This window comes from Ornithorhynchus anatinus, chromosome 8 (genome assembly GCF_004115215.2).
Source record: "Ornithorhynchus anatinus isolate Pmale09 chromosome 8, mOrnAna1.pri.v4, whole genome shotgun sequence".
NCBI lineage: Eukaryota > Metazoa > Chordata > Mammalia > Monotremata > Ornithorhynchidae > Ornithorhynchus > Ornithorhynchus anatinus.
The window spans coordinates 35940422-35965579 of NC_041735.1; the positions used below are offsets into that span (position 1 = coordinate 35940422).

The following is a 25158-nucleotide window of genomic DNA, read 5'->3' on the forward strand; positions in this document are numbered from 1 at the left end:
CAAGATAAGGGAGGGTGCGGGGGGAAGCTAGAGGGCTCCCGGTCCATTTAGTGTTAGCCCCTTTTCACGGATGAAAAAATTGAAGTTTAGAGAGGCAAGGGAACCTGTCCAAAGTCATCCCGCAAAGTCGGGTCAGAACCAGATCTAGAACCGAGATCTCCCGACTGCCAACTCTACCCTCCTTCCAACTCTACCCCACTGCCTCCCTCAGCCTGGTGAAGAATGTTATCAAAATCAAGTAAATCGTGTTCAAATATGGAGGTCTTTCAATCAATACCATTTAATGAGTGTCTATCATAGGAGCCATCAGTATAGGTGAAAGACACAGTCCCTGCCACAGGAGCTTAAAAATGATGAAGCTGATAATTGTGGAGTTTAAGTGCCAAGCACTGTACTAAGCATTGAGGTAAATAAAAAGATCAGACATAATCCCTGCCGCACCTGGGGCTCACAAGCTGAGGATTCGGGGAGGGAATTTACAATCCCATGGGGGAGACAAGCAGACACAAATTATTTATTGGTAGGAGCAGGAGAAAGAACAGTTCCACACCTGTTGATAGCAGGGTAGTGGTGCTTTCATTTATGCGACTAGATCGATTGATAAGAAAATGAGAGGTAAATCTAAAACTAAGGGCAGAACATAAAAGCAAAATCAAGGAAAGAGGGCTTGTTAAAACCTCACGCTTTCTTCTACAGTTTAAAAATAAAATCATAAAATAAGCCTCTGCCTGGTGATTACATAGAAGAACTGCTTGTAATTGCAATAACAATAATATGTCAAGCATCCATGTACTGCTCTGCTCCTTGTGTGTTGGTCTGAAGAGAAGTTGGGCGTTTGGTCCAGGGAAATTCTGTTCGCCCTCGCACCATTCTCCAGAGATGTGAACTGGCCAGTTCTCTCCAGTTGCCACTGGCCACGTTCCTTTTGTAAATGAGGAACAGCATGAAGGTGCAGTACATGGTGCTCTTGAGCAGAAGGATGGTGTAGGTGTAATAGGCAGTCATGTTCACTGATTGGAAAACTTGTTTAACTGAAATAAAAACATCCAAGATGAGCAATGCAAGACCAGTGCCAGTCCAGTGTTCCCCCTCCCTGGAACTCTGACAGTGCCATCGACGACGGACGCTTGTAGGAATGATTTGATGGCGGCTTCCTGAATGTCTTCCCTGTCTGGATGGGCCATCTAACACCCCAACCTCACCTGCAACATCCCTGTTTTGAACTCTGGTAACCCACTGAGGACCGATCATCCGTGAATCTGTCCAAATCCCTCCTCAAGCTACTTTATTGTAAGTGTCTTTAGGGCAGGGATCTGCCCACTACCTCTATTGTACTCTCTCAAGTGCCTTCCCTAGGGCTTTGCACACGGTGGAAGATGAGTAAATATAATTGACTGGTCGATTGTCCATGAAAGGGTCCAAATTCCTCTTGTATCTGCTCAACCTTTCCCTGCAAGACGGCAAGCTTCTTGAAGGACGGGTCTACTAATTCTATTGTATTCTCTCAAATGTTTGGTGTAATGTTCTCCACACAGTAGGTCCTCAAAAAATAACACTGATTGATTTAAGGGAGTTTTTTTAATCTATTTCACAGAGTTGTTGTGAAGGCAAAACTGAAAAAAGTAACATGAGAGCACTTTGGAAATAAAAGTGCTAGATAAATACCAGTTGGACTCGCACTGACAGTGCAGTTGTACAGTTCTTGGGGATTTTTCTTTCACATCAGTAACCTCACAAGGGGGAGGCAATGTCCAAGCAGTTTTCAGGAGCAAATTGGGTACTACCAAGGTGCGACCCAGCTTTTCTGCCCCCAGTGACCCCCACTTCTGCATTGGGCAGGGAGGCCCCACCTCCCCCAATCCCATTCTGGTCCTCCCTCCTACTTAGAGTGTGAGCCCCATGCAGGAGAGGGACCGTGTCCAACGCAATTAACTTGTATCTATGCCAGCACTTAGAACAGTATTTGACACACAGTAAGTGCTTAACAAATACCCTAAAAAAGATTTAGCCCTCTCCTGCTATTAACCCACCTGAATGGAGGTTGAGCTACCAGTTACACGAGGTTCAGGGGCTGTGGGTGACTACAGTGACCCTATCCATCCTAGGGGCCAGAGTCATCGAGCCCCAGCTACGAGCTCATGGGGTGACAGCTTCCAGATCCCATAACCCAGAAGGCAGGGTCAGCCAGAAGCGTGTCTGAAGTAACTGAGGAGGAGGAGGGGAAGGAGGAGGAAGAAGAAGTGGAGGAGAAGGAGACAGCCGAGGAGATTTGAGGAAAGATGCTTCTGATGGTGGTGTTTCTGGGAGGGGCCTGGAAATCCACCAGGGATGATGGTTGATAGGGAAAGCTTTATTCCCATAAACAGCTCTGCCTCACGGCAGCACTCCTGTAGAGCCGAGATCCCCAGTGTTAACCACCCCGTAAATCCCAGTGATGGGCAGGGGAGGCTCTGGTAAGACACTGGGGACACCTCGGGTCATCCCTCATCAGAGCCCCTCTGTCCTGAGGGACCTGCTACTTTATCCTACGATCGATGGGCTGGGAAGTTTGACCCTTTGCACCATGAACTGATGAGGAGAGAAAGGGCCCTTTACTGGGCTGCAGCTCAGAGCAGAGAGAGACTTACCCCTGCGTTGTTTTTCTAAATCATTAGTGCAGACTTTCCCAACTGTAGGGGTAAGTGTGGGGTGAAGAGCTGGGGAAAGCAAAAACAATAATTAGAGCTATTTTCAGGTCAAGTGCAAACATCCACATTCACTACCGTAGGAAGACATGTTACGGTATGACTCCATCAAGAAAAATAGTTATGGACTCTTGAGCCCCAACAAAAGGTTTGTACATCAGCATAGAATGACTTTAAAATAAATGCATAAAAGCTAAATATTCATCCCCTGTACTGAAGCACCCATCTGTACATGAGAAGAGAATATTCCACCAAGAAAACTCTTCTGGACACATGAGGGTCAGGGTGAAAGAATAAACTTGTTTTCCAGAATTCTCCCCATCAGGTGAAAAGAAAAGAGGCGTTTCCTTGGACCAAAAAGAATTTCTTGGAGGTGGTAGCTTCCTACATTTGGTATTTTGTTTTTTCCCAGAAAAGTCATGGAGAGAAATGTTTACATCCTTGAGAGAAGCCTTATGAATAGAAACATAAAGGAAAAAGAAAGTTGGGGTTCTTATAAAGTGAATGCTATTAATATCAATAATAGTAATAATAATAATAACATTTTAATGGAATTTCTTAAGTGCTTACTATGTGCCAGGAACTGTACTAAGCCCCCAGATACATACAAGCTAATTGGGGTGGAGATATTTCCTGTCCCATATAGGGGCTCACAATCTTAATCACCATTTAACAGATGAGTTAACTGAGACACAGAGAAGTGAAGTGACTTGCTCGAGGTCACACAGCAGACATATGGTGAACAAGGATTTGAACCCTGGTCTTGCCAGTCTGGCACTCTTTCCACTTAGACCACATTGCTTCTAATGGATGAATACTTTTCCCAGATACAGGATGGGACTTAACCCAAGGTTCCCAGGTAGGCCTGGGGCCCTAACAGAGGAAAAGGGAGTAGGAGGGTCAGATCCTAGGGAACCTTTCTTATTTCTTCTACAATCACTAAATCTCCCACCGAGCATGGGAAGGCCTAGAATGGAGATGTCACCATTCCCTATACTGCAGCCTAAACAAAGAGAGACTTACTTTCAACCGTAGTAGGGCGTTCCGTAGCAGTGGTGGTGGGGACAGAAGCTAGAAGGAAGAAACATGAGAATTAGAGTTGCTTTCAAGACAGTTGTGTGGAAATATCACCATGCATCCCAGAGAAAAAAATGCCATAATCCCCGCAATGACAATCTCATTCTCCATAACCTCCAGCTAAAACCAAATGCCTGCTTATCAGCATGTAATGGCTTCGATCTTAAATAAAAACCAAACATTTATGTCTTGCATAATTGCATGCACATAATGGCACAAGAAGAGAAGATTGCCCCAGGAAGAAATCCCTGCCATCCGCACCAGTGTCGGGATGAAGATATGAAAGATATGAAAGTCCTCCCCATCAGGTGAAAGCAAAATGTCTTTTATTGTGGAAAAGAAAGAGTTTTCTGGCCTATAGCAGTCCTAGCATTCAGAAATTCTTTTTTTCCCAAAATAGTCAAGAGGGAAAATAGAGAAAATGTTTGCGTCTTTGGGAAAACCACACCGATCAATAGCATTTACTGAACACTTACTCTGTTCACAGCACTATAGTAAGCACTTGGGAGAGTACACAAAAATAGAGTTGGTAGACATGATCCCTACCCTCAAGGAGAATTCAATCTAAAGAGAGAAATGTTATAAAGAGAGATGATCTGAAAGGCAAAGTCTGAGCCAACTCATCCTTGTTGGGGAGAAGATCTAGTGGAAAAACACTTTTCCACTAATATGCCACAGGACTGGACCTGCCCCCGGTTTTGCTACTCAGAGTCTCTTTGTTTTTCTCCCTTGTGCTTAGTACAGTGATCTGCACACAGTAAATACATCAGTAAATACCACCGACTAATTGATTTCCTTAAGGTCAGTTTGTTCTGTCAAAATGCAATCACATATTAAGTGCAAGAAACAAATGGCTCAGAGAGCAAACGCACTGAAACAAGAACAGTTAAGAGTTTAGATGTTTCTCAATGGGTTTTTTTACGGTATTTTTAAAGTGCTTACTATGTGCCAGGAACTCTGCTAAAAACTTGGGTAGATTCAAGTTAATCAGGGTGGAAACAGTCCCTGTTCCAAATCGGGACATACAGTCTTTATCCCCATTTTACATATGAGAAAATTGATGTAATGAGAAATTAAATGACTTGCCCAACATCACACAGTAGAAGTGGCAAAGTCAGGATTAGAACCCAGGTCTTCCCAGTGTTGTGTTCTTTCCACTTGGCTACGCAGCTCTAATGGACGAACACTTTTCCCAGATACAGGATGGGACTTAACCCAAGGTTCCCAGGTAGGCTGGAGGTCCTGACAGAGGAACAGGGAGTAGAAGAGCCAGATCCTTCAGAACCTCTCATTTCTTCTACAGTCACTAAGCTGGGAAAAGTTCCTATCTCCTTACAAGCATCCAAGGCCAAGGATGGAGATGTCACCATTCCCTAGACTGCAGCCAAAACAAAGAGAGACTTACTTTCAATCGTAGTTGAGGCTTCTGTAGAAGTGGTGGTGGGGACAGAAGCTACAATAAAACAAAAACCAAAATTAGAGTTATTTTTAAGTTCTGTGGAAATATCCATTTGTATCCCTACAGAAAGACCTGGTAAAATTCCACTGAGAAAAGTTGCCATAAACTCCACAGAGATAATCTTATTCTTCATAACCTCCACCTCAAATCAAATACATATCGGCATGTAATGACTTCCATCTTAAATAGAAACAAAACATTTATGTCTTGCACAGACACCTGCATATAACGGTATGAGCAGAGAGCTTTTCCCCAGTAAGAAATCCCTGCCGTCTGCACCGGTGTCAAGATGAAGGCATGAAAGGGTTTCCTAGAGTCCTCCCATCAAAAGAAAGGAAAAGAGGTCTTTTATTATAGAATCAAAAGAGTTTCCTGGACAACAGAATTAATTTTGCCAAAATAGTTGAGGGGAAATAAGGAGAAGTGTATGTGTCCTTTTGGAAGCTACGTCAATCAAACAACGGTATTTACTGCACGTTTACTGTATGCAGAACACTGTTGGAAGCCCTTGGGAGAGTACAAGAAACTAAAGTTGTTAGACATGATCGCTACCCTCAGGAGCTTACAGTCTAGTGGGAGAATTGTTATGAAGAAGAAAGATGGTCTGAAAGGCAGAGCCTGAGCCAACTAGGACGAGTTGGCGTGGTGATACAGTGGACACTTTTCCACTAGAACACCACAGGACTGGACCTCCCCCAGGCTTTTTTTTGGCTACTCAGAGTCTCTTGGCTTCTCTCCTAAATGCTTAGTACAGTGCTCTGTACACAATAAATGCTCAATAAATAGCACTGGTTGATTGATTTTCTTCAGGTCAGTTTGTTCTTTCCAAAACACAATCATACAAGTTTTTGCATATAGTTAAATTAAGTGCAAGAACAAAATAGCTCAGAAATTTGTCAAGTAGAAGCAAGGCAAACACACTGAAACAAGAAAAATAAGGAGTTCCTGTGCTTCTCAAGAGGTTGCTTTTTAAGTGCCAGGCAAAGTACTAAGCCCTCGCGTAGACATAAACTAATCAGTTTGGACACGATCCCTGTCCCACATAGGGTCTCACAGTCTTAATCCCCCATTTTATGGATGAGGTAACCGAAGCACAGAGAAGTGAATTGACTTGCCCAGTGTCACACAGCAGACATGCGGCTGAGCAGGGATTCTTAGAACCCAAGTCTCCCAAGTCCGGAGCTCTTTCCACTAGGGCAAGCTGCTTCTAATGGATGAACACTTTTCCCAGATGCAGGATGAGACTTAACCCAAGAATCCCACATAGGCTGGAGGCCTTGACAGAGGAAAAGGGAGTAGGAGGACCTGATCCTTCAGAAACTCTCTCATTTCTTCTACAGTCACTAAGCTAGGAAAGTCACTAAGTCCTAGCTAGCTACGAGCATCAGAGGCCAAGGATGGGGTTGTCACCGCAGCGAAAAGAAAGAGAGACTTACTTCCAACCGTAGTAGAGGCTTTTGTAGAATTGGTGGTGGGGACAGAAGCTAGACAGAACAAACAACAAGAATTAGAATTGCTTCAAGCCATTTCTGTATAAATATTCACATTCATCCCTTTAGAAAGACCTATTAAAATTCCTCTGAGAAAAATCACCATTAACCTCACGTTGATATTTGTATTCTTCATAACCTTCTGCCCAAATAAATGTCCGCGTATTTGCATGTAATGGCTTTGATCTTAAATAAAAACCAAACATTTATGTCTTGAGCAGATGTATGTACATACGGCATGGGAAGAAAGGATTTCCCCATGAAGAAAACCCTGCCATACGCACCTGTGTCAGGATGAAAGCATGAAGGAGTTTCCCAGATTCCTCCCCATCAAGTGAAAGGAAAAGAAGTCTTTTATTTTGGAATTGAAAGAGTTTCCTGGACCATATCAGTCTCAGAATTCAGAAATTCACACAATAAATGCTCAATAAATACCACTGGTCAGTGTGCTCTTGCCAAAATGCAATAACACAAATTTTTGCATATAGATGAATTAAGTGCAAGAAACAGCTCAGATATTGTTAAGTCGAAATAAGGCAAACACAGTGAAACAAGAAAAATAAAGAGTTTCAGTGCTTCTCGGTAGTTTTTTTATGGTATTTGTTTAGCGCTTACTATGCGCCAGGCACTGTACTAAGCACTGGGGTATATACGATCAGGATGGGCAAAAAATCTGACCCACATGCGGTCTCACAATCTTAATTCCCATTTTACAGATGAGAAAATGGGTAATGGGTATTTACAGATGAGGTAATTGAGGCACAGAGAAGTAAAGTGACTTGCCCAAGGTCACACAGCAGACATAATTCCAATGGAGCCAGAATTAGAACGCAGGTCTTCCCAATCCAGTGCTCTTTCCACTAGATCACACTGCTTCTAATGGATGAAAACTTTCCCCAGATGCAAGAAGGGACTTAAACCAGAATTCCCAGGGAGGCTGGGGGCCCTGACAGAGGAGCAGGGAGTAGGAAAGCCAGATCCTAGGGAACTTTTCTTTTTTCTTCTATAGCCACTAAGCTGGGAAAGGGTCCCACCTCCCTCTGAACATCAAAGGCCGAGGATAGGTATATCACCATACCCTAGACTGTAGCCAAAGCACAGGGAGACTTATTTTCAACCGTAGTAGAGGCTTTTGTAGAAGTGGTGATGGGGACAGAAGCTAGAGGAACAAACATAAGAATTAGAGCTGGTTCAGTGGAAATATCTCATAGTCTCTTTGTCCACTTGTTCAATTTAACTGGATCAAAGTTTCCATGGTTCCAGATCATTGAATAAGCCTTACCTGGTGCTGTGAATAGCTCTTCCTTTGCTATCCGACCGGTCTTCTCATGTTTATATATCAATCTGTAAATCTTCCCCGGTGATGATTTGTTAACGGTCAACCAGCTCAACTGCCAGTACTTGTCCTTCACCTGGAGTGGCTCACTCTGCTGGGACTCCAGTATCTTATCACTCCCCTCTTCCTTCCAATGCATTCTGATAATTTCTGGGTAAAAATCCTTCAAGAGGCAAATATAGGTTTCTGTATTTTGTTTTTCCTGCTCTAGTGAAGATGGGAAAAACTTGATGGGTTCAGGAGCTTTGGGGGTAACAGTTCCCCCTGTGAATAAAATAGAAGACAAAATGTTCAGAGATCTGAATTCCACCAGTGCATGACAATTACAACAAACATGAAAGAAATGAAATCAAAATACAGATGAATGATATCCCATAACAGGGTTCAAATTTGTTGGCATCAAACCTCAATCAATCATTGGTATTTACTGAGTGCAGAGCACTGTACTACGCACTTGGGAGAGTACAATATAAGAGAATTGGAGTCCTCTTCTCTCAAGGAGCTTACAGTCTTACATAATTCCAATGCTCAGACCTCCTTGAACAACCAACTCACAGCACTGGTAATTCAAGCCACTGAGAGGGATTTGCCATTTAGAAGAGAGCAGATTTGCACATCTAGTCTTTGTAGAATTTCTGTTACAAAACTGATTCAATTTTCATCCTAAATTACTCTATGGAAAAAAAATCCCTTCATATTACTGATGGGCACCCAAAGACATCTTAGCCAGCAGAAGACTCAAACTCAAACCGACTTTTATTTTCTATGCTCCTTGATGAAAGTCATTTATTTCATTTATGAGTGAATAAGGTCCTGACATTTTGGGGAATCCCACGATGATGTGCCAGTGAAATCAATCAGAGAATCAATCGGAGAAATAGCATGGCCTAAAGGAAAGGGGAAGGGCCTGGGAATCAGAAGACCTGAGTTCTAATCCCAGCTCTGCCTCTTAATGGCTGTCACTTAATTTCTGTGTGCCTCTATTTCCTCACCTGAAAAATGGGAGTTCAATACATATTCTCCCTCCAACTCAGACAAGGGGGCCCCAGGGGACAGGGACTGCATCTGACATGACTACCTTGTATCTACCCAAGTGTTTAGTATAGTGCTTGACATAAAGTAAATGCTCAACAAATACCATAATTATTATTATTATTATCGTTATTAATCAAATGGGGACGTCTCCCCCCATTTAATATTCTTCTTCTTCTATCACACTAGATTCTGGTCATTTTTTAAGTTTTTAATAGTTTCATGCTAATTCATTTTGACTATCCCAGATCCTTCTGCCTGACCCAAGGTAGAATCCCATTAAAGTATTCCATGTTTCTAATGTTTAGCAGACAAAAAGCCAAGAACAATGCCATACTTTCTCTCTTCCAAAATTTAACACATCTTCTGATCATGAAAAAATGAATCTTTACATAGTTCCCCCTCATTCCTCTACCTTAGGGCTCAGTTTGTTTTGACATTCCTAGGATTTGCACTTAATAACAGTAAGCCTTGCGCCTGGCCCAAAAACTTTGATACTTCCTACACCTTTCTATTGCTCATTGCAAAAAAAAATATTTTCCCCTGGAAATTTAACAGAATATCCATCTCCCTGCTTTTCAGTCCCAGTATTTCACAGCTTGATCCTTGGTGGAATTTACCTATCTTGTAGGAGAATCCTACACATTCAAGCATCTTTTTAGAGTACATATATCATGAATCTTTCTCCTATCAATCAATCCTATTTATTGAATTTTTACTGTGTATACTGAGCACTCTACTTAGGGCTTGGGAGAGTACAGTATAACAGGGTTACCGAACACATTCCCTGCCCAGAATTAAGCTTTACCCAGTCATGTAGCTCAAAGATTAGTTCTTTCCTGCTCCCTTTCTCCCAAGCACTCAGTTGGTGATGTTACTTGGTTTATTGACCCAGGGGGACCTGCTTCTTAGTCTTTCACCACTTCATCTCCTCAAGGGTGTTCCCCGCTCCTTGAGACACAGCTCTGGAGGTGGTAGATGGAATAATCCTCCCTTCAGTGATGAGGAAATTGGGGACTGAGCCAGGTAAGAGACTCAAGAGCGACCGGCTAGTCAGGAAGGAGGTTAGATACAGATCCTCATGTCCTGAATCCCAGCCCACAAGGGCCTCCTGTGACACAGAGAGAAAAATTCCAGAAATCTCTCTCCTACAACAATCCCTCTGTTTGTGTGCTGTTTCCCAGAAGCAGGGAACCAAAGACCTCTTGGGTGAAAGGAGATGGAGTCCTGCTTCCTGGCCCCTTTGAGAAGCTCAGGAAATACTTTACTGTAGGGTAAGACTATCACCTGTGTCCTCTGAGATGGGTTGAGTCACTGGCATAAAGTCCGACGAACTCCAGAGAGGGTTCAATCCTTCTTTCTCCCCTATGACTGAAAACCTCATCTCTCTCTCTCTCTGATGACCATGGTCCATGGTCCTGGTCAATTAATCATCAATTGTTCATATTTAATGAGCACTTACTGTGTGCAGAGCACTGTACTAAGCTTAGGAGAGTATAATATAACAGAGTTAATAATAATAATAATAATAATGTTGGTATTTGTTAAGCACTTACTATGTGCTGAGCACTGTTCTAAGCTCTGGAGTAGACACAGGGGAATAAGGTTGTCCCACGTGGGGCTCACAGTCTTCATCCCCATTTTACAGATGAGGTAACTGAGGCACCGAGAAGTGAAGTGACTTGCCCACAGTCACACAGCTGGCAAGTGGGCGAGCCGGGATTCGAACCCGTGCTCTTTCCATTGAGCCACACTGAGTTGGTCTCCACCATCTCAAAGGAGCTCAAAGTTACTCATGGGCATCAAAGTGAAACTGCTTCGAGCTCTTCTGGGCCCCAGAAGGGCAGGGAATTCCCCCCCCCCAGTCTCACAGCTTCCACTCTGAGTACCTCAATCTAGGCTATGTCTAATTTCCACCCTGCCCTATTTCCAAGAACACTCATGCATTACAAAATACTCATCCTCTACAATGCGCAGCCTCTCCTGATTTCTATCAGACAGGGTTCTGGCATAGTACAGCTCCTTCAACCCTGATGTGGGTTCAGCTGGGTTCATTTCTAATAAAAGCATGGATTTGGTCTAAACCAGTTCATTGATTAAATACAGTTTAGAACCCTCGAACCGTATCATTTCATTCAGATACTACGAGCCTTCCTAAATTGACCTGGGACTAGCCGTTTAACTCTTGTGCCGAAGTATTTCAGTCCTGACATGGTACCAGTGCCTTTTAGAGAAATCTCTCAGTGCCTTATCTTAAAGGACTCAAGCACAATGAAACCCCTTTGATAGTTTCCCTTCAAGGCAGTGGTCAGACCACTTGATGGGAAGGTGGATTTGGGATGAGACCACTGGGAATCTCTTGAATCCTGGGCTGGTCCAGGCTACCAGGGTCTTTTTCAATCCCATTGAGGTTTGCTCACTGGCAATTATGCTTCCTGTTTCAGTCCTGGTCTTAGCTATAAACATCCTTAGGTGAAGACGGGAGTGATCAGTGCTGCCCGCTCAATGCAGTCAGGAGTGGCTCATGTCTGTGGCAACTGGGCTAGGTGCCACAGTAGGGCATCTTCCTCCCTTTCCCAGTTTCCCTCTGCAGCTGGCACTCCCAGGGCCCTGCTGGACTACCAACTGACTTGGAACTTTTCCTAGTAACTCCACTGAACAGTGAAGGAGATAACAAAACCATCTTCTCCTGTTTCCGGCCTGCCCGGAACCGCTACGAAAATGACTTCAAAAGAGAAATGAAGAGCAAACCACCTGGCTTACCTCTCCCTCTAATCTGTCCCTCCTGGGCTTCCTCTTCCTGCCTCTCAGTGGAAAGTATGAAAAGCAGAACTCCAGAGGGCAGGAATAGGAATCCCAGAGACGTTATGATCTCCAACTGGTCATCCTTCACCTGATCCCCCTGACTAGGTCATTGAGGTGTCCTGCTGAACGTGCTGTTTATTTGGCAAAAAATTCTATATAGTCTCTTCCAAACCTCCCCTCATCGCCTTGGCTCTTCAAACCTCCTCCCTCCTCTCTTCCCTTGGCTCTGTACTCGGTTCTGTCTCCAGGAACAATTCCCATCCCAAACACTTCCTTTCCATGGATTTTTTTTTCTCAGCTTCTCAAGGGGTGCTCTCAGATCCTACCATCCCCTGGTGAGCCCCTTTTATTCTCAGAGAAAGGCAAGGAAGAAAAACCACATACCAGCCACCACAGGGCCTCGTTCTTCTTAAAAATAAACAAAAAATTGTTTTGTAAATGGTATTTGTTAAATTCTTACTATGTGTCAAATGCTCTTCTAAATGCTGGGGTAGGTACAAGTTAATTAGGTTGGGCACAGCCCCTGTTCTGCGTGGGGTTCACAGTTTAAGTAAGAGGGAGAAAAGGAAAACAGAGGCGCAGAGAATTTAAGTGACTTGCCCAAGGTCATGCAACAAGCAAAAATGGCAGAGCCATTTTAAGACCCCAGGTCCTCTGACTCCCAGGCTGGTGGTCTTTCAACTAGGCCCGTTGCTTCTCAATGCAATCTAATAATAATAATAATATTTTTTGTATTTTTTTAAGCTCTTACTATGTGCCACGCACTGTACTAAGCTTTGGGTTAGATACAACTGCATCGGACACAGTCCCTGCCCCACATAAGGCTCAAAGTCTTAATCCCCATTTTACAGATGAGGTAACTGAAGCACAGAGAAGTGAAGTGACTTTCCCAAGGTCACACAGCAGACATGTGACAGAAACAGGATTAAACCCCAGGTCCTTCTGATTCACAGGCCCTTGCTCTATCCACTAGGCCACACTACTTCTCAGCTGCCTGAAGCCTATCCCCTGCAGCCTGTGTATGGAATTGGGGCTGGACCCCACCATCAGCCTACCTCTCCTCTCCTACCTCTCCTCCCTTCTGTCTTTCTACCGCCCACCCCGCACGCTCCGCTCCTCCGCCGCCCACCTCCTCACCGTCCCTCGGTCTCGCCCGTCCCGCCGTCGACCCCCGGGCCGCGTCCCCCCGCGGTCCCGGAACGCCCTCCCTCCTCACCTCCGCCAGACTCATTCTCTTCCCCTCTTCAAATCCCTACTTAAAACTCACCTCCTCCAAGAGGCCTTCCCAGATTAAGCTCCCCCCTGTTTCCCTCTGCTCCCTCTACCCCCCCTTCATCTCTCCGCAGCTAAACCCTCTTGCCCCCCCTTTCCCTCTCCTCCTCCCCCTCTCCCATCCCACCCGCTCAGCACTGTCCTCGTCCGCTAGACTGTATATATCTTTATCACCCTATTTATTTTGTTTATTTTGTTTAATGAGATGTACATCACCCTGATTCTATTTAGTTGCCATTGTTTTTATGAGATGTTCTTCCCCTCGACTCTATTTATTGCCATTGTTCTTGTCTGCCCATCTCCCCCGATTAGACCGTAAGCCTGTCAAATGGCAGGGACTGTCTCTATCTGTTGCCGACTAGTTCATTCCAAGCGCTTAGTACAGTGCTCTGCACATAGTAAGCGCTCAATAAATACTATTGAATGAATGAATGAATGAATGAATGAATGAATAAATGAATCAGCCCTTCAACATCGCTACCGTTCTATGACGATTCAGCATGAAGGTAATGCTTCCAGCCTCCTAGGCCAGACCACGTTGACCACCTTATTTAAAATGAAATCCCTTCAAATCTACCCTCTTCATCATCTCTGGATATTGAGAATCTTTGTGGACGGGGCCCACTCCCTCCACCCAACTTTGGCTATCAGCTGGAAGATGTGTTCAGGAGCATCTCATGGATAGGGTCCCCAGATCTCATTCAGGGGCTGAACAGTGTCTGGCCCCACCAGATCCTACTCCATTTCCGTTGCAAGAAAAGGGGGCGGGAAAGACAAGGGGAGATTTTACAGGAAACGGGAAATGGATAAACACTATCGTCTCTCCTCGAACGCAGGATGCAAATTAGCACAAAGAGGGACTTGCTCCCTCTCGGGAGGCCAACACACGGCTTTCCTGTCTTGGAGTCCGGACAGAGAGGGAACAGGATCTTGTTGGGTGGACTGTGGTCACTGAAGGGCAGCTTCTTGGGGAGCTGCAGTGGGAACTACTGTCCACTGTGATGTGATAAGCTTTAGCCTGGTTCTCTAGGGAGAGCTAGAAGAGGGCCCTAGTCTAAGGATAGGAATCCCGGCCATTCTAACCTGACATGAAAAACGTGAGTTCTCCCCTCCGGCCTGGAGTCTAACCCCTCCAGCCTATATCTGGAGATGGGACTGGACCCCCTACCCCCGACCCTCATCCCCCACCCGCCCCCAACCCCAACACTAGAGAAGCAGTATAGCCTAGTGGCAAGAGCACAGGCTTGGGAGCCAGGGGACATGAGTTCTAATCCCAGCTCTGCCACAAGTCAGCAGTGTGACTTTAAGTTACTTAACTTCTCTGTGTCTCAGTTACCTCATCTCTAAAATGGGGATTAAGACTGTGAGCCCCACGTAAGACAGCGTCTGTGTCCAACCTGATTAGCTTGTATCTACCCCAGTGCTAAGAACAGTGCTTGGCACATAGAAAGCACTTAACAAACACCATTATCATTGTTATTATTATTAATCCTAATTATTATAGTTACCGCTCTGTGGCGATAATAATAAGAATGATGATGGTATCTGTTATGCACTTACTATGTGCCAAGAAATTTCTAAGCACTGGAGTCGATACAAGGTCTTCAGGTCATCCCATGGGGCTCACAGTCTTAATCCCCATTTTACAGATGAGGTGACTGAGGCACAGAGAAGTTAAGTGACTTGCCCAAAGTCCCACAGCTGGTAGGTGGGGGAGCCAGGATTAGAACCCACGACCTCTGACTCCCAAGCCCCTGCTCTTGCCACTAAGCCATGCTGCTTCAACTAGATGCAATTAGAACATCTTTGCTCCTTACCTGTTAGTCTATTACCTGGTCCCTCTGATGGAATCACCTTAGTCCAGTCCCAGCAGGAAGAACCATTACTTACTTGGGCACCAATGACTTCCTGTCCCATCCTGGTCTCTTTGACCCGGCGGCAGCGGGGACCCGGGCCCAGAAGGTGAACCCCGGGGGGAGGACGATGTTAATCTTAATTAGTTCACCAAATGACGTTTCTCTCTTAAAAAAATTGGGGCGGGATATTCCGTTCTAAAACTGTGAAGACAAGTCAGGAAGATACTTACCGGTAACAACTAGCTTGGTTCCTCCTCCGAAATACTTGATCCATGCTGTGGTATCACGGTGATTTGCCTGCTTACAAGAAGTAAAGTGATTTTCCTGGGGTCCTACCTGGACCAGCATTTACTAGTGAACATTCCGAAAATTAACACATTTATCCCACAATCTCGACTTCTTGGTTCCCTGCGAAGGTCCAGAAAGATGATATTTTGAAACATTTATCCACCGGCAGATCAATCTTCCTCCGACGGATGGAGGCTATCACACACTTTCCAAATCCCCGCAGGGCTCCTAACTGCAGAAGCCGGGTGAGGGTTGTCTCCACGATGATAGACAGGCTTCAGTTGGACCAGGACTTGTGGACTTGACTTGGCCACGGAACAAGTTTGGCTATTGACTAACTTTACTCCCCGCCCCGCCGTTCCATATCAGACACCAAGCTCTCCATGAGGCTTTAAGTGCACCCTGTGTTAACTTAAGTGTGTGAAAGAGGGAGAAAAGAGGGAATTTTTCCACTTCTGTTGAATCACGGAGGAAACAGATTGGCCCGACATCAAAGGCAGACACCTAGGACTCTGAAGCCCTGCAGCCGCAGAGGTGCAGGGTGGAAGAAACAGATCCCTTGCTCCTGGATCAGATCTTGTCCTGTCCATGTGACAGGGTGGGAAGTTATATCTGGCAAAACCAGGTATAAGAAGTCAATCAATCAATCGATCGATCAGGGGCATTTATCGAGCATTTACTGTGTGCAGAGCACCGTACCAAGTGCTTGGGAAACTACAACACAATAGAATTAGCCGTCATATTTCCTGCCTAGAATAAGGTTACGGTCTAGAGGAGAGAGGGCCTTGATCCCAGCCGATGGGGATCGTTTCTCTGCATTTGCCTTGAGCCAGAATCCGTGGTCAAATTCATTGTGAATGGACAGAGATGAGCAGTGGTGCTGTGACTCTAGTGGCAGTTTGGGCGTTCCTGCTCCACAAAATACCCCGGGGCTTAGAACAGTGCTCCATGCGTAGTGAGGACTTAATGAATGCCATAGATCATCAACACTGAGGGAATCATGGAAAAAGCTGTAACGAGCAAAGCTTTGGAAAGAACGGTGGCGCCATCTAATGATCGGGTGAAGCTCCTCTAAGTTTCCTGACTCTTGAGGCGTTCCCTCTGGTGGTTGACCTCCCTGACCTTTTCTCCGAGCGCTCAGTACAGTGTCTGGCACATAGTCAGCACTTAGCAAATGCCACTATTATTATCACTGTTGTTGTGGTTATTATTATTCCCCTTGTGATTTCTGCTCGGAACCATTTCATTCAATAGTATTTATTGAGCGTTTACTAGGTGCAGAGCACTGTACTAAACGCTGGGAATGTACAAATCGGTGACAGATAGAGACAGTCCCTGCCCCTTGACGGGCTTACAGTCTAATCGGGGGAGACGGACCGACAAGAACAATAGCAATAAATAGAATCAAGGGGGTGAACATCTCATTAAAATAATAGCAAATAAATAGAATCAAGGCGATGTACATCTCATTAACAAAATAAGCAGGGTAATGAAGATATATACACATATATGCAGTCGAGCGGACGATATACAGTTGAGCGGACGACCGTTTCTGCTCAACTCACTAGAAAAACGATCCAGGCAGCCGAGTGGAGAGAGGCTGGAGAAGGGAGAGACGGGAGGCAGGGAGACCAGTATGGATAGGAGAGCTGAGTTGGGATACGACAAAAGGTTGGACCTGAGCGCTGGCCGTTTAGATAAAGGAGGAGGGGCGGATTGGAGTGCAAGGGAAGAACCAGCGGGATTGGCAACGGGTTGTGGGTTTCAGAGACGGGAGGATGGGAATGTGGTCAACAGTGATGGAAGAGAGGATTTGGGAGGGAAAATGAGTTACTGCTTCATCGCACAGATGTGAACCCAGGCCAGATTAATTCAGGGGCTTCAGGAGGCTGTAGCCTCCGGCTCTTGGAGAAAGAGGTGGCCCCCAATTGCCTCCTAAAAGACGCGCTAGTCCTCCTCCTGTCCCACCGACACAACTATCACTTCAGATATCGTGAAGATGGTGGCTGCAGTAAACCATTCTAAGATGGCCACCGCATAGGTACAGCAGCAGAAGGAGCCGGGCGTGTTCTTGCATCAGATTCTTCTCCCAGCCCTGCCCATGCACAGATGCCATTTTCGATTTCTCCTCACCAATCATTCAGTTGTATCTGTTGAGCACTTACTGCGTGCAGAGCACTGTACCAAACGCTTGGGAGAGTACAATATAACAGAGTTGGTAGGCACCTTCCCTGGTGTGGGGGGTTAAGGGAGCTTTAATCTTGAAGTTCAACTTCAGTGCCCCCAGATACTACCCCCTGATTCTGCCCCTGCCTCCCATATCCTCCCAGACAAAGCACAGTCTCATTCATTCATTCAATCGTATTCTTTAGGCGCTCAATATGTCCAAAGCACTGTACCAAGCATTTGGGAGGCGACAATATAATAATAAACAGGCACATTCTCTGCCCACAATTAGCTTTCAAGTATTTACTGATTCCCTTCCTGTTACTTGTTATTTTTTCTAACTCTACTAAAATTACTACTTACCGCTACTACCACTAAAAGTAATAATAATAGTAATAACAATAATGGTAATTATGACATTTATGTTATAAAGTATTTGTTAAGCGCTATGTGCAGAGCACTGTTCTGAGCGCTGGGGGAGATACAGGGTCATCAGGTTGTCCCACGTGAGGCTCACAGTTAATCCCCATTTTACAGATGAGGTAACTGAGGCCCAGAGAAGTGAAGTGACTTGCCCACAGTCACTCAGCTGCCAAGTGGCAGAGCTGGGGGTCGAACCCATGACCTCTGACTCCCAAACCCGGGCTCTTTCCACTGAGCCACGCTGACATTTAAGTGCTTACTCTGAGCCAAGCACTATTTTAAGCCCAGGATAGATGATGAATATGATTATGGTATTTGGTAAGCATTTACTAGGTATCAAGCACTGTTCTAAGTGCTTGACAAGATAATCAGGTCAGGTACAGTCCCTGTCCCACACCGGGCTCAGTTACCTCATCTGTAAAATGGGGATTAAGAATACCTTGTATTCCCCCCCCACAGCGCTTAGAACAGTGCTTGGCACATAGTAAGTGTTTAACAAATGCCATTATTATTATTATTATTATGAATTCCCATTTTACAGATGAGGTAACAGAGGCACAGAGAAGTTAAGTGACTTGTCCCGAGTCACACAGAAGACAAGTGGCGGAGACAGAATTAGAACCCAGGTCCTTCTGTCTCCCAGGCCCAAGCTGTATCTACTAGACCACGCTGCCTAATATCACCTGTCACTGTGGAAAGACAATAATAGAGCACAATAATAGGTCAGAGCATCGGTGACTTTTAGGTTGAAGATCACTAAGAAACATGCGGATGTTTTACCACTGAAAAAGACGTATTTCCCTCTTGGAAATCCTGTAACATAGAAAGTGTTTAAAACATAATAATATAGTATCTGCTCCGGAGTTTTGCCATCTTTCTGTCGATATCAGTGGAAGTTAAAGGAAGTCAAAGAAATTCCTTAAATTTTTTTAAAATATCTTTGCTGTAGAGGTTGGCATCTGAACCTTAAATGATGGGGTTTGAGTGAATTGAATTTGGGCATATCCTCCTGGAGCAAGGAGAAGAGGTAAAACAGTGCAGTCTGTCTGCAAGGAACCAACGCTGTTCCCCATTTTAACTTGACCTTGCCTTCAGTAGAAGGATAAAAATCAATCAGTCAACTAATCGTTGGTATTTATTGAGCACTTACTGTGCGCAGAGCGTGTACTAAGCTCTTGGGAGAGTACAACAGAATTGGTAGACGCATTCCCTGCCCACAACAGGCTTACAGCCTAGAGGGGGAGACAGACATCAATATAAATACTTACATACCCAGAGAGAAGCCAGCATGAACCGTCAGAGAGTTTCCATCCTCCTCACTGCTCAGTAAAACGTGCGTTAGAGGACCGGAGAACAAGGGAGGACCAGAGTATAGAGAAGAGAAGGAGAAAGTGATTCATTTTGGTAGCAGCCATTTCTCCTTCCACCTCTGTTCCTGAGGTCACCGATTCCTTTTAACCCTGTCCCGACCTCTAGTTTTCTCCTCCCTCTCTCCACTGACTGATTCCTCAAAGCTGCGGGCAGCGGGAGTTTGGTCCAAGGAGGCTGGACCGTATAGTCTTGGAGAAGGAGGTGGGAGGTTTTGTAGTAGTTGAAACAAAAAGGGGGCGGGGAGAGAGAATCTAGGAACAGGCTTCTCGAACGAACTGGGCACACAGTAGGAGCTTAAAAATGATAGTAATAACTAAGCGCTTTATATGTGCCAGGCACTGTACTAAGCGCTGGAGTGGATACAAGCAAGTCGAGTTGGACACAGTCCCTGTCCCACGTGGGGCTCACAGTCTCAATCTCCATTTTACAGATGAGGTAACTGAGGCCCAGAGAAGTGAAGTGACTTGCGCAGGGTCACGCAGTACACAAGTAGCAGATCTGGGATTGGAACCCAGGTCCTCTGACTCCCAGACCCTTGCTCTATTCACTATGTCATGCTCTTTCAATCATAAATATGATCGATCGATCGATTGATAAGGATGACAATCAAAGCAATAAGAGCTTCAGTAAATTACAGTGATAAGCAGTGTGGCCTAGCGGAAAGAGCACGGGCCTGGGGGTCAGAGGACCGGAGTTTAAATCCCGGTTCCGCCACTTGTCTGTTGTATGATCTTGGACAAGTCACTTTGCTTCTCTGATCCTCAGTTCCCTCATCTGTAAAATGGGGACTAAAACTCTGAGCCTCATGGGGAACATGAATCGTCAACCTGATTATCTTCTATCTATCGCAGCCCTTAGAACAGTGCCTGGCACATAGTAAGTGCTTAACAAATATGATAAAAAAAAGAGTGGGAAATACAGGACCCTAGAAGAGTCAAGGATTGGGGTCAAGGTTAGACAAAGACTCTGGCTGGCCCACAAAAGGGTCAATCAATCAATTGTATTTATTGAGCACTTACTATGTGTGCAGAGCACTGTACTAAGCGCTTTGGAGAGTACAATACAACAGAATCAGCAGACACTTTCCCTGCCCACAGGAGCTTACAGTCTAGAGACCGAGCTTACAGTCTAAAGGGTCAGAAACTAAAATTGGGGAGGAAGAGGGAGGAGAAGTGAGGACACCCTATAACAGAGACATAAGGAGAGAATGACCGTGAAAAAATATAAAGCAAAAAGAAGAAATTGGCACGAGCTCCCTATAGACCATGCGCTTGTTGTGAGCAGGGAACATATCTACCAACTCTGTTACATTGGTATGTTTTACTCTCCTAAGCCCTTACTACAGTGCTCTGCACAGAGTAAGTACTTAATAAATATGATTGTTTGATTGATTGATTGGCAAGGAGAACAACCAAATCAGTAAGAGCTTCAGTAAATTAGTTAAGTAGCATGAGAAGCAGTGTGGCCTAGTGGAAAGAGCGTAGGCCCGAGATTAAAAAGACCTTCTAATACCGACTCTTCCAGTTTTCTGGTGGACGATCTTGGGCAAGTCACTTAACATCTCTGCGTCTCAGTTTCCTCACTGTAAAATGGGGATTCGGGACCTGTTCTCCCTCCTACTCAGACTGTGAGCCTCACATAAGACAGCAACTGTGTCCAACCTGAATAACTTGTATCTACCCCAGAACTTAGAACAGTGCTTGGCACATAAGAAGCGCTTGAACAATACCACAACTGTTAGTTATAGAAGGAGTTTCCAAGTTTGTGACTGCTCATTCAGAGCAAATACGACTCCAACAATCACCTCTTTCCAATGGCTGCAGTTGGAAAAGTAAACTAGAGAAACATCTTCCAAAGTGACCAGCACCTGACTCTCTTGCTCCTAATGAGGATGATTTTTATGATATTTGTTAAGTGCTTACTGTGTGTTAAGCACTCTTCTATGCAACTGGGGTAGAAACAAAATAATCGGGTCAGATGCAGTCAGAGTGGTTTAGTGGATAGAGCAAGAGCCTGTTAGTCAGAAGGACCTGGTTTCTAATCCCGGCTCTGCCACGTCTGCTATGTGACCTTGGGCAAATCACTTAACTTCTCTGTGCCTCAGTTACCTCCTCTGTAAAATGAGGATAAGAGTGTGAGCCCCCACGGCACAGAGACTGTGTCCAACCTGATTAACTTGTTCCTATCCCAGTGTTTAGAACAGTGCTTGGCCCATAGTAAATGCTTAATAAGTACCATTATTATTAAAGGAGATCATATATTGAATTCCCATTTGAGAGAAGCTTGGCCTATTGAGTACAGAACAGGCCTAAGAGTCAGAAGGACGTGGCTTCTAATCCCATCTCTGCCACTTACCTGCTGTGTGACCTTGGGCAAATCACTTCACTTCTCTGTGCCTCAGTTAGTTCCTCTGCAAAATGGAGATTAATACTGTGAACCACATGTGGGATATGGACTGTGGCCGACCTGATTAGCTTATATCTTCACCAGTGCTTAGTACAGTGCCTGGTACGTAGTAAACTGTTTACCAAATACCAAAAAAAAAAAAATTCAGGTGTGGAAACTGACACAGAGAAGTAAAGTGATTTGCCCAAAGTCACACAGCAGGCACGTGGTAGAGGCTGGATTATTCATTCATTTATTCATACATTCAATTGTATTTATTGAACGCTTACTGTGGGCAGAGCATTGTACTAAGCACTTGGAAAGTACAATACAGCAATAGAGAGAACCCCTGCCCACAGTGGGCTTACAGTCTAGAGATTAGAACCCAGGTCCTCTCACTCCCAGGCCCTTGCTCTTTACCCTTGGCCACATGGCTTCTGGCTGGGTGGCAACTTCCACCATAGGAGCCCAGTTTGTATTCTCCCTTCTTCCCAAGCTAACTCGTGGGCCACCGGCTCTATCAACTCTCAAGCCACGGACCACTGCTCACCCATTGCCCCATCTAGAACACTCTTCCCTCCTCCGTGGCCCTCAACTTCAACATGCTACTTCCCTCCTGTCCACCAAGACCCTGTCCACTTTCCTAAACAAAAAGTTTCCTTGCTAATTCCCAATAATCCTGCTTACACATTGATTAAATCTTCTTCAGCTGCTTTGTGACAATCCACAAGGTTTTGTGCATCTGTTTGATATTTATGCTCTTGCATTTCAACAGTTTGTTGACAATCTCATGTTTGCTTGTCCCTCACGCTGGACTGGAAGTTCTTCGATATCAGAGATCTGGTCTTACTTCAGCTTTCTCCTCAGTGCTACGGTTGTGCCCTGTCCAAGGCCCAATCTCCATCGATCTTGCCAATGACACCAGTGATTTTGGGGAGCTTAAGAATGTCCCTGAAAACTTGAGGTTCTAGTTCTGCTGATCACCCTACGAGAGTCACAGAATATATTTTAATGAAGGTAAGGCGGAGTCGGGGACAGAGCAGGGAGAGGGTGTCATTAGCCCGAGTCGGGACAGCGATGCTGGCGAGAGGAGTTGAAAGAGGACCTAACACAAGAAATGAGATCCCCCCCAGAGGCAGCACTCTCCAGAGACTGAATATGGATGGACTCACAGGGTGGGCACAGGAGCAGGGAAAAGCTCAAAGACAAAGAGAGTGGGGTTGGGAAAGCTCGATTCTCCTTTATACAGAGGAGAAGCAGAGTTGCCTAAGGGACAGAGCATGGGTCTGGGAGGCCGATGGGTTTGGGTGTCTGCCATGTGACTTTGGACAACTCACTTCACTTCTCTGTGTTGCAGTTACCTAATCTGTAAAGTGGGGACTGATACTGTGAGCCCCGTGTGGGACTTGGACTGTGTCCAACCTGATTATCTTATACCTACCCCAGTGCTTAAGAACAATTCCTGGCACTTAGTAAGGGCTTAACAAATACTATTACAAAAAAAAAGATGGAAATGTTAATGAGCGGGTTAAATCGTTTTAAAGAGAAGTGTGGTCTTGGGGATAGAGCATAGGCTTGAAAATCAGACCCCGAGTTCTAATACAAACTCTGCCACTTGTCTGCTGTGTGACCTAGGGAGAGTCACTTGATTTCTTTGCACCTCAGTTACCTCAAATGTAAAATGGGAATTCCAACTCAGCCCCTCATGTAGGCCATGAACTGTAACCAACCTGAGTAGCTTGTCTCTACCCCAGCACTTAGTACAGTGACTGACACATAGTAAGGGCTTAACCAATACTATTAAAAAAAAAAGTAGGGAAATGTGGATGAGTGGGTTAAACTGTTTTTAAGACCCTTTGATGAGGCTTTTTCAAGCAGACTTCATACACTGTAAAACTTCTGAAAGCAGGTTCCTCTGAATTGGATCTGGGTTTAGAATATCTTTTTGCTGGCAAGAGACCGTGGTAGAAAGCCGTTGAGGGTCTCAAGTGAGAACGGAAGTGGGCAGAGGGGCAAGGGAAGGGATTTTGTGTAGGCTGCCTGCGAACTGGTGTTACCGTGGGTATCCCAGCAGCCACAATAGTAGGTGGCCGCATCACCGATCTCTACACGATGGATCGTTAGGGTGGAGGTGGAGAATTTAGCTTTTTTATCCACCTCAAACCTGTTCTTGTCAACGCCCACTTCATAGAAAATATCGCTCTCCGATAAGATAGAGAGCAGCCTCTCCAAACCCTGCCCTGGTTTCTGTTGGTACCAGTGTATGAAAGCATCAGAAAATGTAACGCCGGACACCACACAGCTCATCCGGACTGTCTTTCCGGGTACTTTAGTGATGGACAGTTCTGTCTGCTCCACTTTTACTGCTCTGGTTCCAGCTGAAAAGGAAGGGAAAGAGAGCGAATCACTGGAAAGGATGAAGTGGGAGCAAATGGAGAGAATTCCCCCATTGTCTTCTCTAGCCAAGAGACAGGGTGGAAAGTCACTTACCTGCACACAGGGCAGCCAGGGCGAGCACGCACAGTGGTGACATCCTCTCAGGTGGGATGTGGCCTATGGCCTTTGGGAGGGAGACTCAGCACCAGAGGAGACAGCCAGCTGGGGATTGAGGAGGAAATGACCCAGGGAGTCCCTGACCGAGCGTCTCTGTCCGGGCTACGCTTTGGCTTTCTCAGCGCGCCGCTGATTCGCTGTTAACTTCAGGCCACGGATGCCATCATCCTCCCTCTCCCAGGGCTCACTGACAGGAAGACGAGTTTGTAACTACCATGGCAGTGATTGGCTGTAAAATCTCCTACCAGTTCACACCTCTTCACCACTGGGACAAGGAACTTGTTGACCTTTGGCCTTAAGCCCTTAATGACAAAGAGTAGTAAGTGGTTGAGGCCGAGCTTGGCTTAAATATTGATTGTGAATTTTAAATAGCCTGTGCTCAGGCCAGTCGCCCCACCCGTGATGCACTGGAGTCCAAGAGTGTGCTAGAAAGGAACACAAACAAATCTACCCGCCGCATGGTGCCTGATCTCCTCTTGCATGGGCGAAGGTATCACTTTGTAAACCTCAAAGTCCTCCATCAGATCAATATTTTTCTACACAGACTTACCTTAGTGAGATTAGTTCCGCAGTTATTCATCACTCAACCCCCAGGAGAAAGCACAGAGGTACTGAACATTTCCCCAGGGGGATAGTGGATGAGATGGTGATGCTACCTCTAGACCGTGACTTCATTTTGGGGAGGGAATGTGTCTGTTTACTGTTATATTAATACTCGCCCAAATGCTTAGTACAGTTCTGTGCACACAGTAAGCGCTCATTAAATATGACTGAACTGAATATTAACCACCTCCACACATATAAAATCGCTAGGTTGGAAATCAATCTGCAGTGGTCAAGAAGAGTTTAGAAGATGTGGAAGAGAACTGACACAAAACATTTTCCTTCCATTGGATTTAATACTTTGAAATTCACCCTCAGCATCATCCTTATCCTCAACATCATGGCACTGGGTTAGGCA

General features: G+C 45.2%; 1 protein-coding gene across 4 annotated transcripts; it reads right to left on the bottom strand.

Moving 5' to 3' along the window:
• Positions 1-254: 254 nt before the first annotated feature.
• LOC100091891 (immunoglobulin kappa light chain-like) lies at positions 255-24303 on the bottom strand. Of its 4 annotated transcripts, XM_039912967.1 has the most exons (9): positions 24135-24302; positions 23712-24022; positions 15242-15296; positions 7993-8310; positions 6657-6704; positions 5167-5214; positions 3708-3755; positions 2628-2696; positions 255-1031 (listed from the first exon to the last, which is right to left on the bottom strand). In XM_039912967.1, the coding sequence occupies exons 1-9, from the start codon at positions 24175-24177 to the stop codon at positions 778-780; spliced, it is 1194 nt and encodes a 397-aa protein (XP_039768901.1). In that variant the 5' UTR covers positions 24178-24302; the 3' UTR covers positions 255-777. The 4 variants fall into 4 exon arrangements, with proteins under 4 accessions (XP_039768901.1, XP_039768903.1, XP_039768902.1 ...); XM_039912969.1 differs by lacking the exon at positions 3708-3755 and having other exon boundaries at positions 24135-24303; XM_039912968.1 differs by lacking the exon at positions 6657-6704.
• Positions 24304-25158: the final 855 nt, after the last annotated feature.

Coding starts and splice junctions, on each gene's coding strand:
- LOC100091891 (XM_039912967.1), bottom strand. CDS start 24,177: ATGTCACCACTGTGCGTGCTCGCCCTGGCTGCCCTGTGTGCAG. Junction 6,705..7,992: donor AGAGCTATTCACAGCACCAG/GTAAGGCTTATT, acceptor TGTTCTGTCTAG/CTTCTGTCCCCACCACCAAT. Junction 3,756..5,166: donor AGCCTCAACTACGATTGAAA/GTAAGTCTCTCT, acceptor TCTTCCTTCTAG/CTTCTGTCCCCACCACCACT.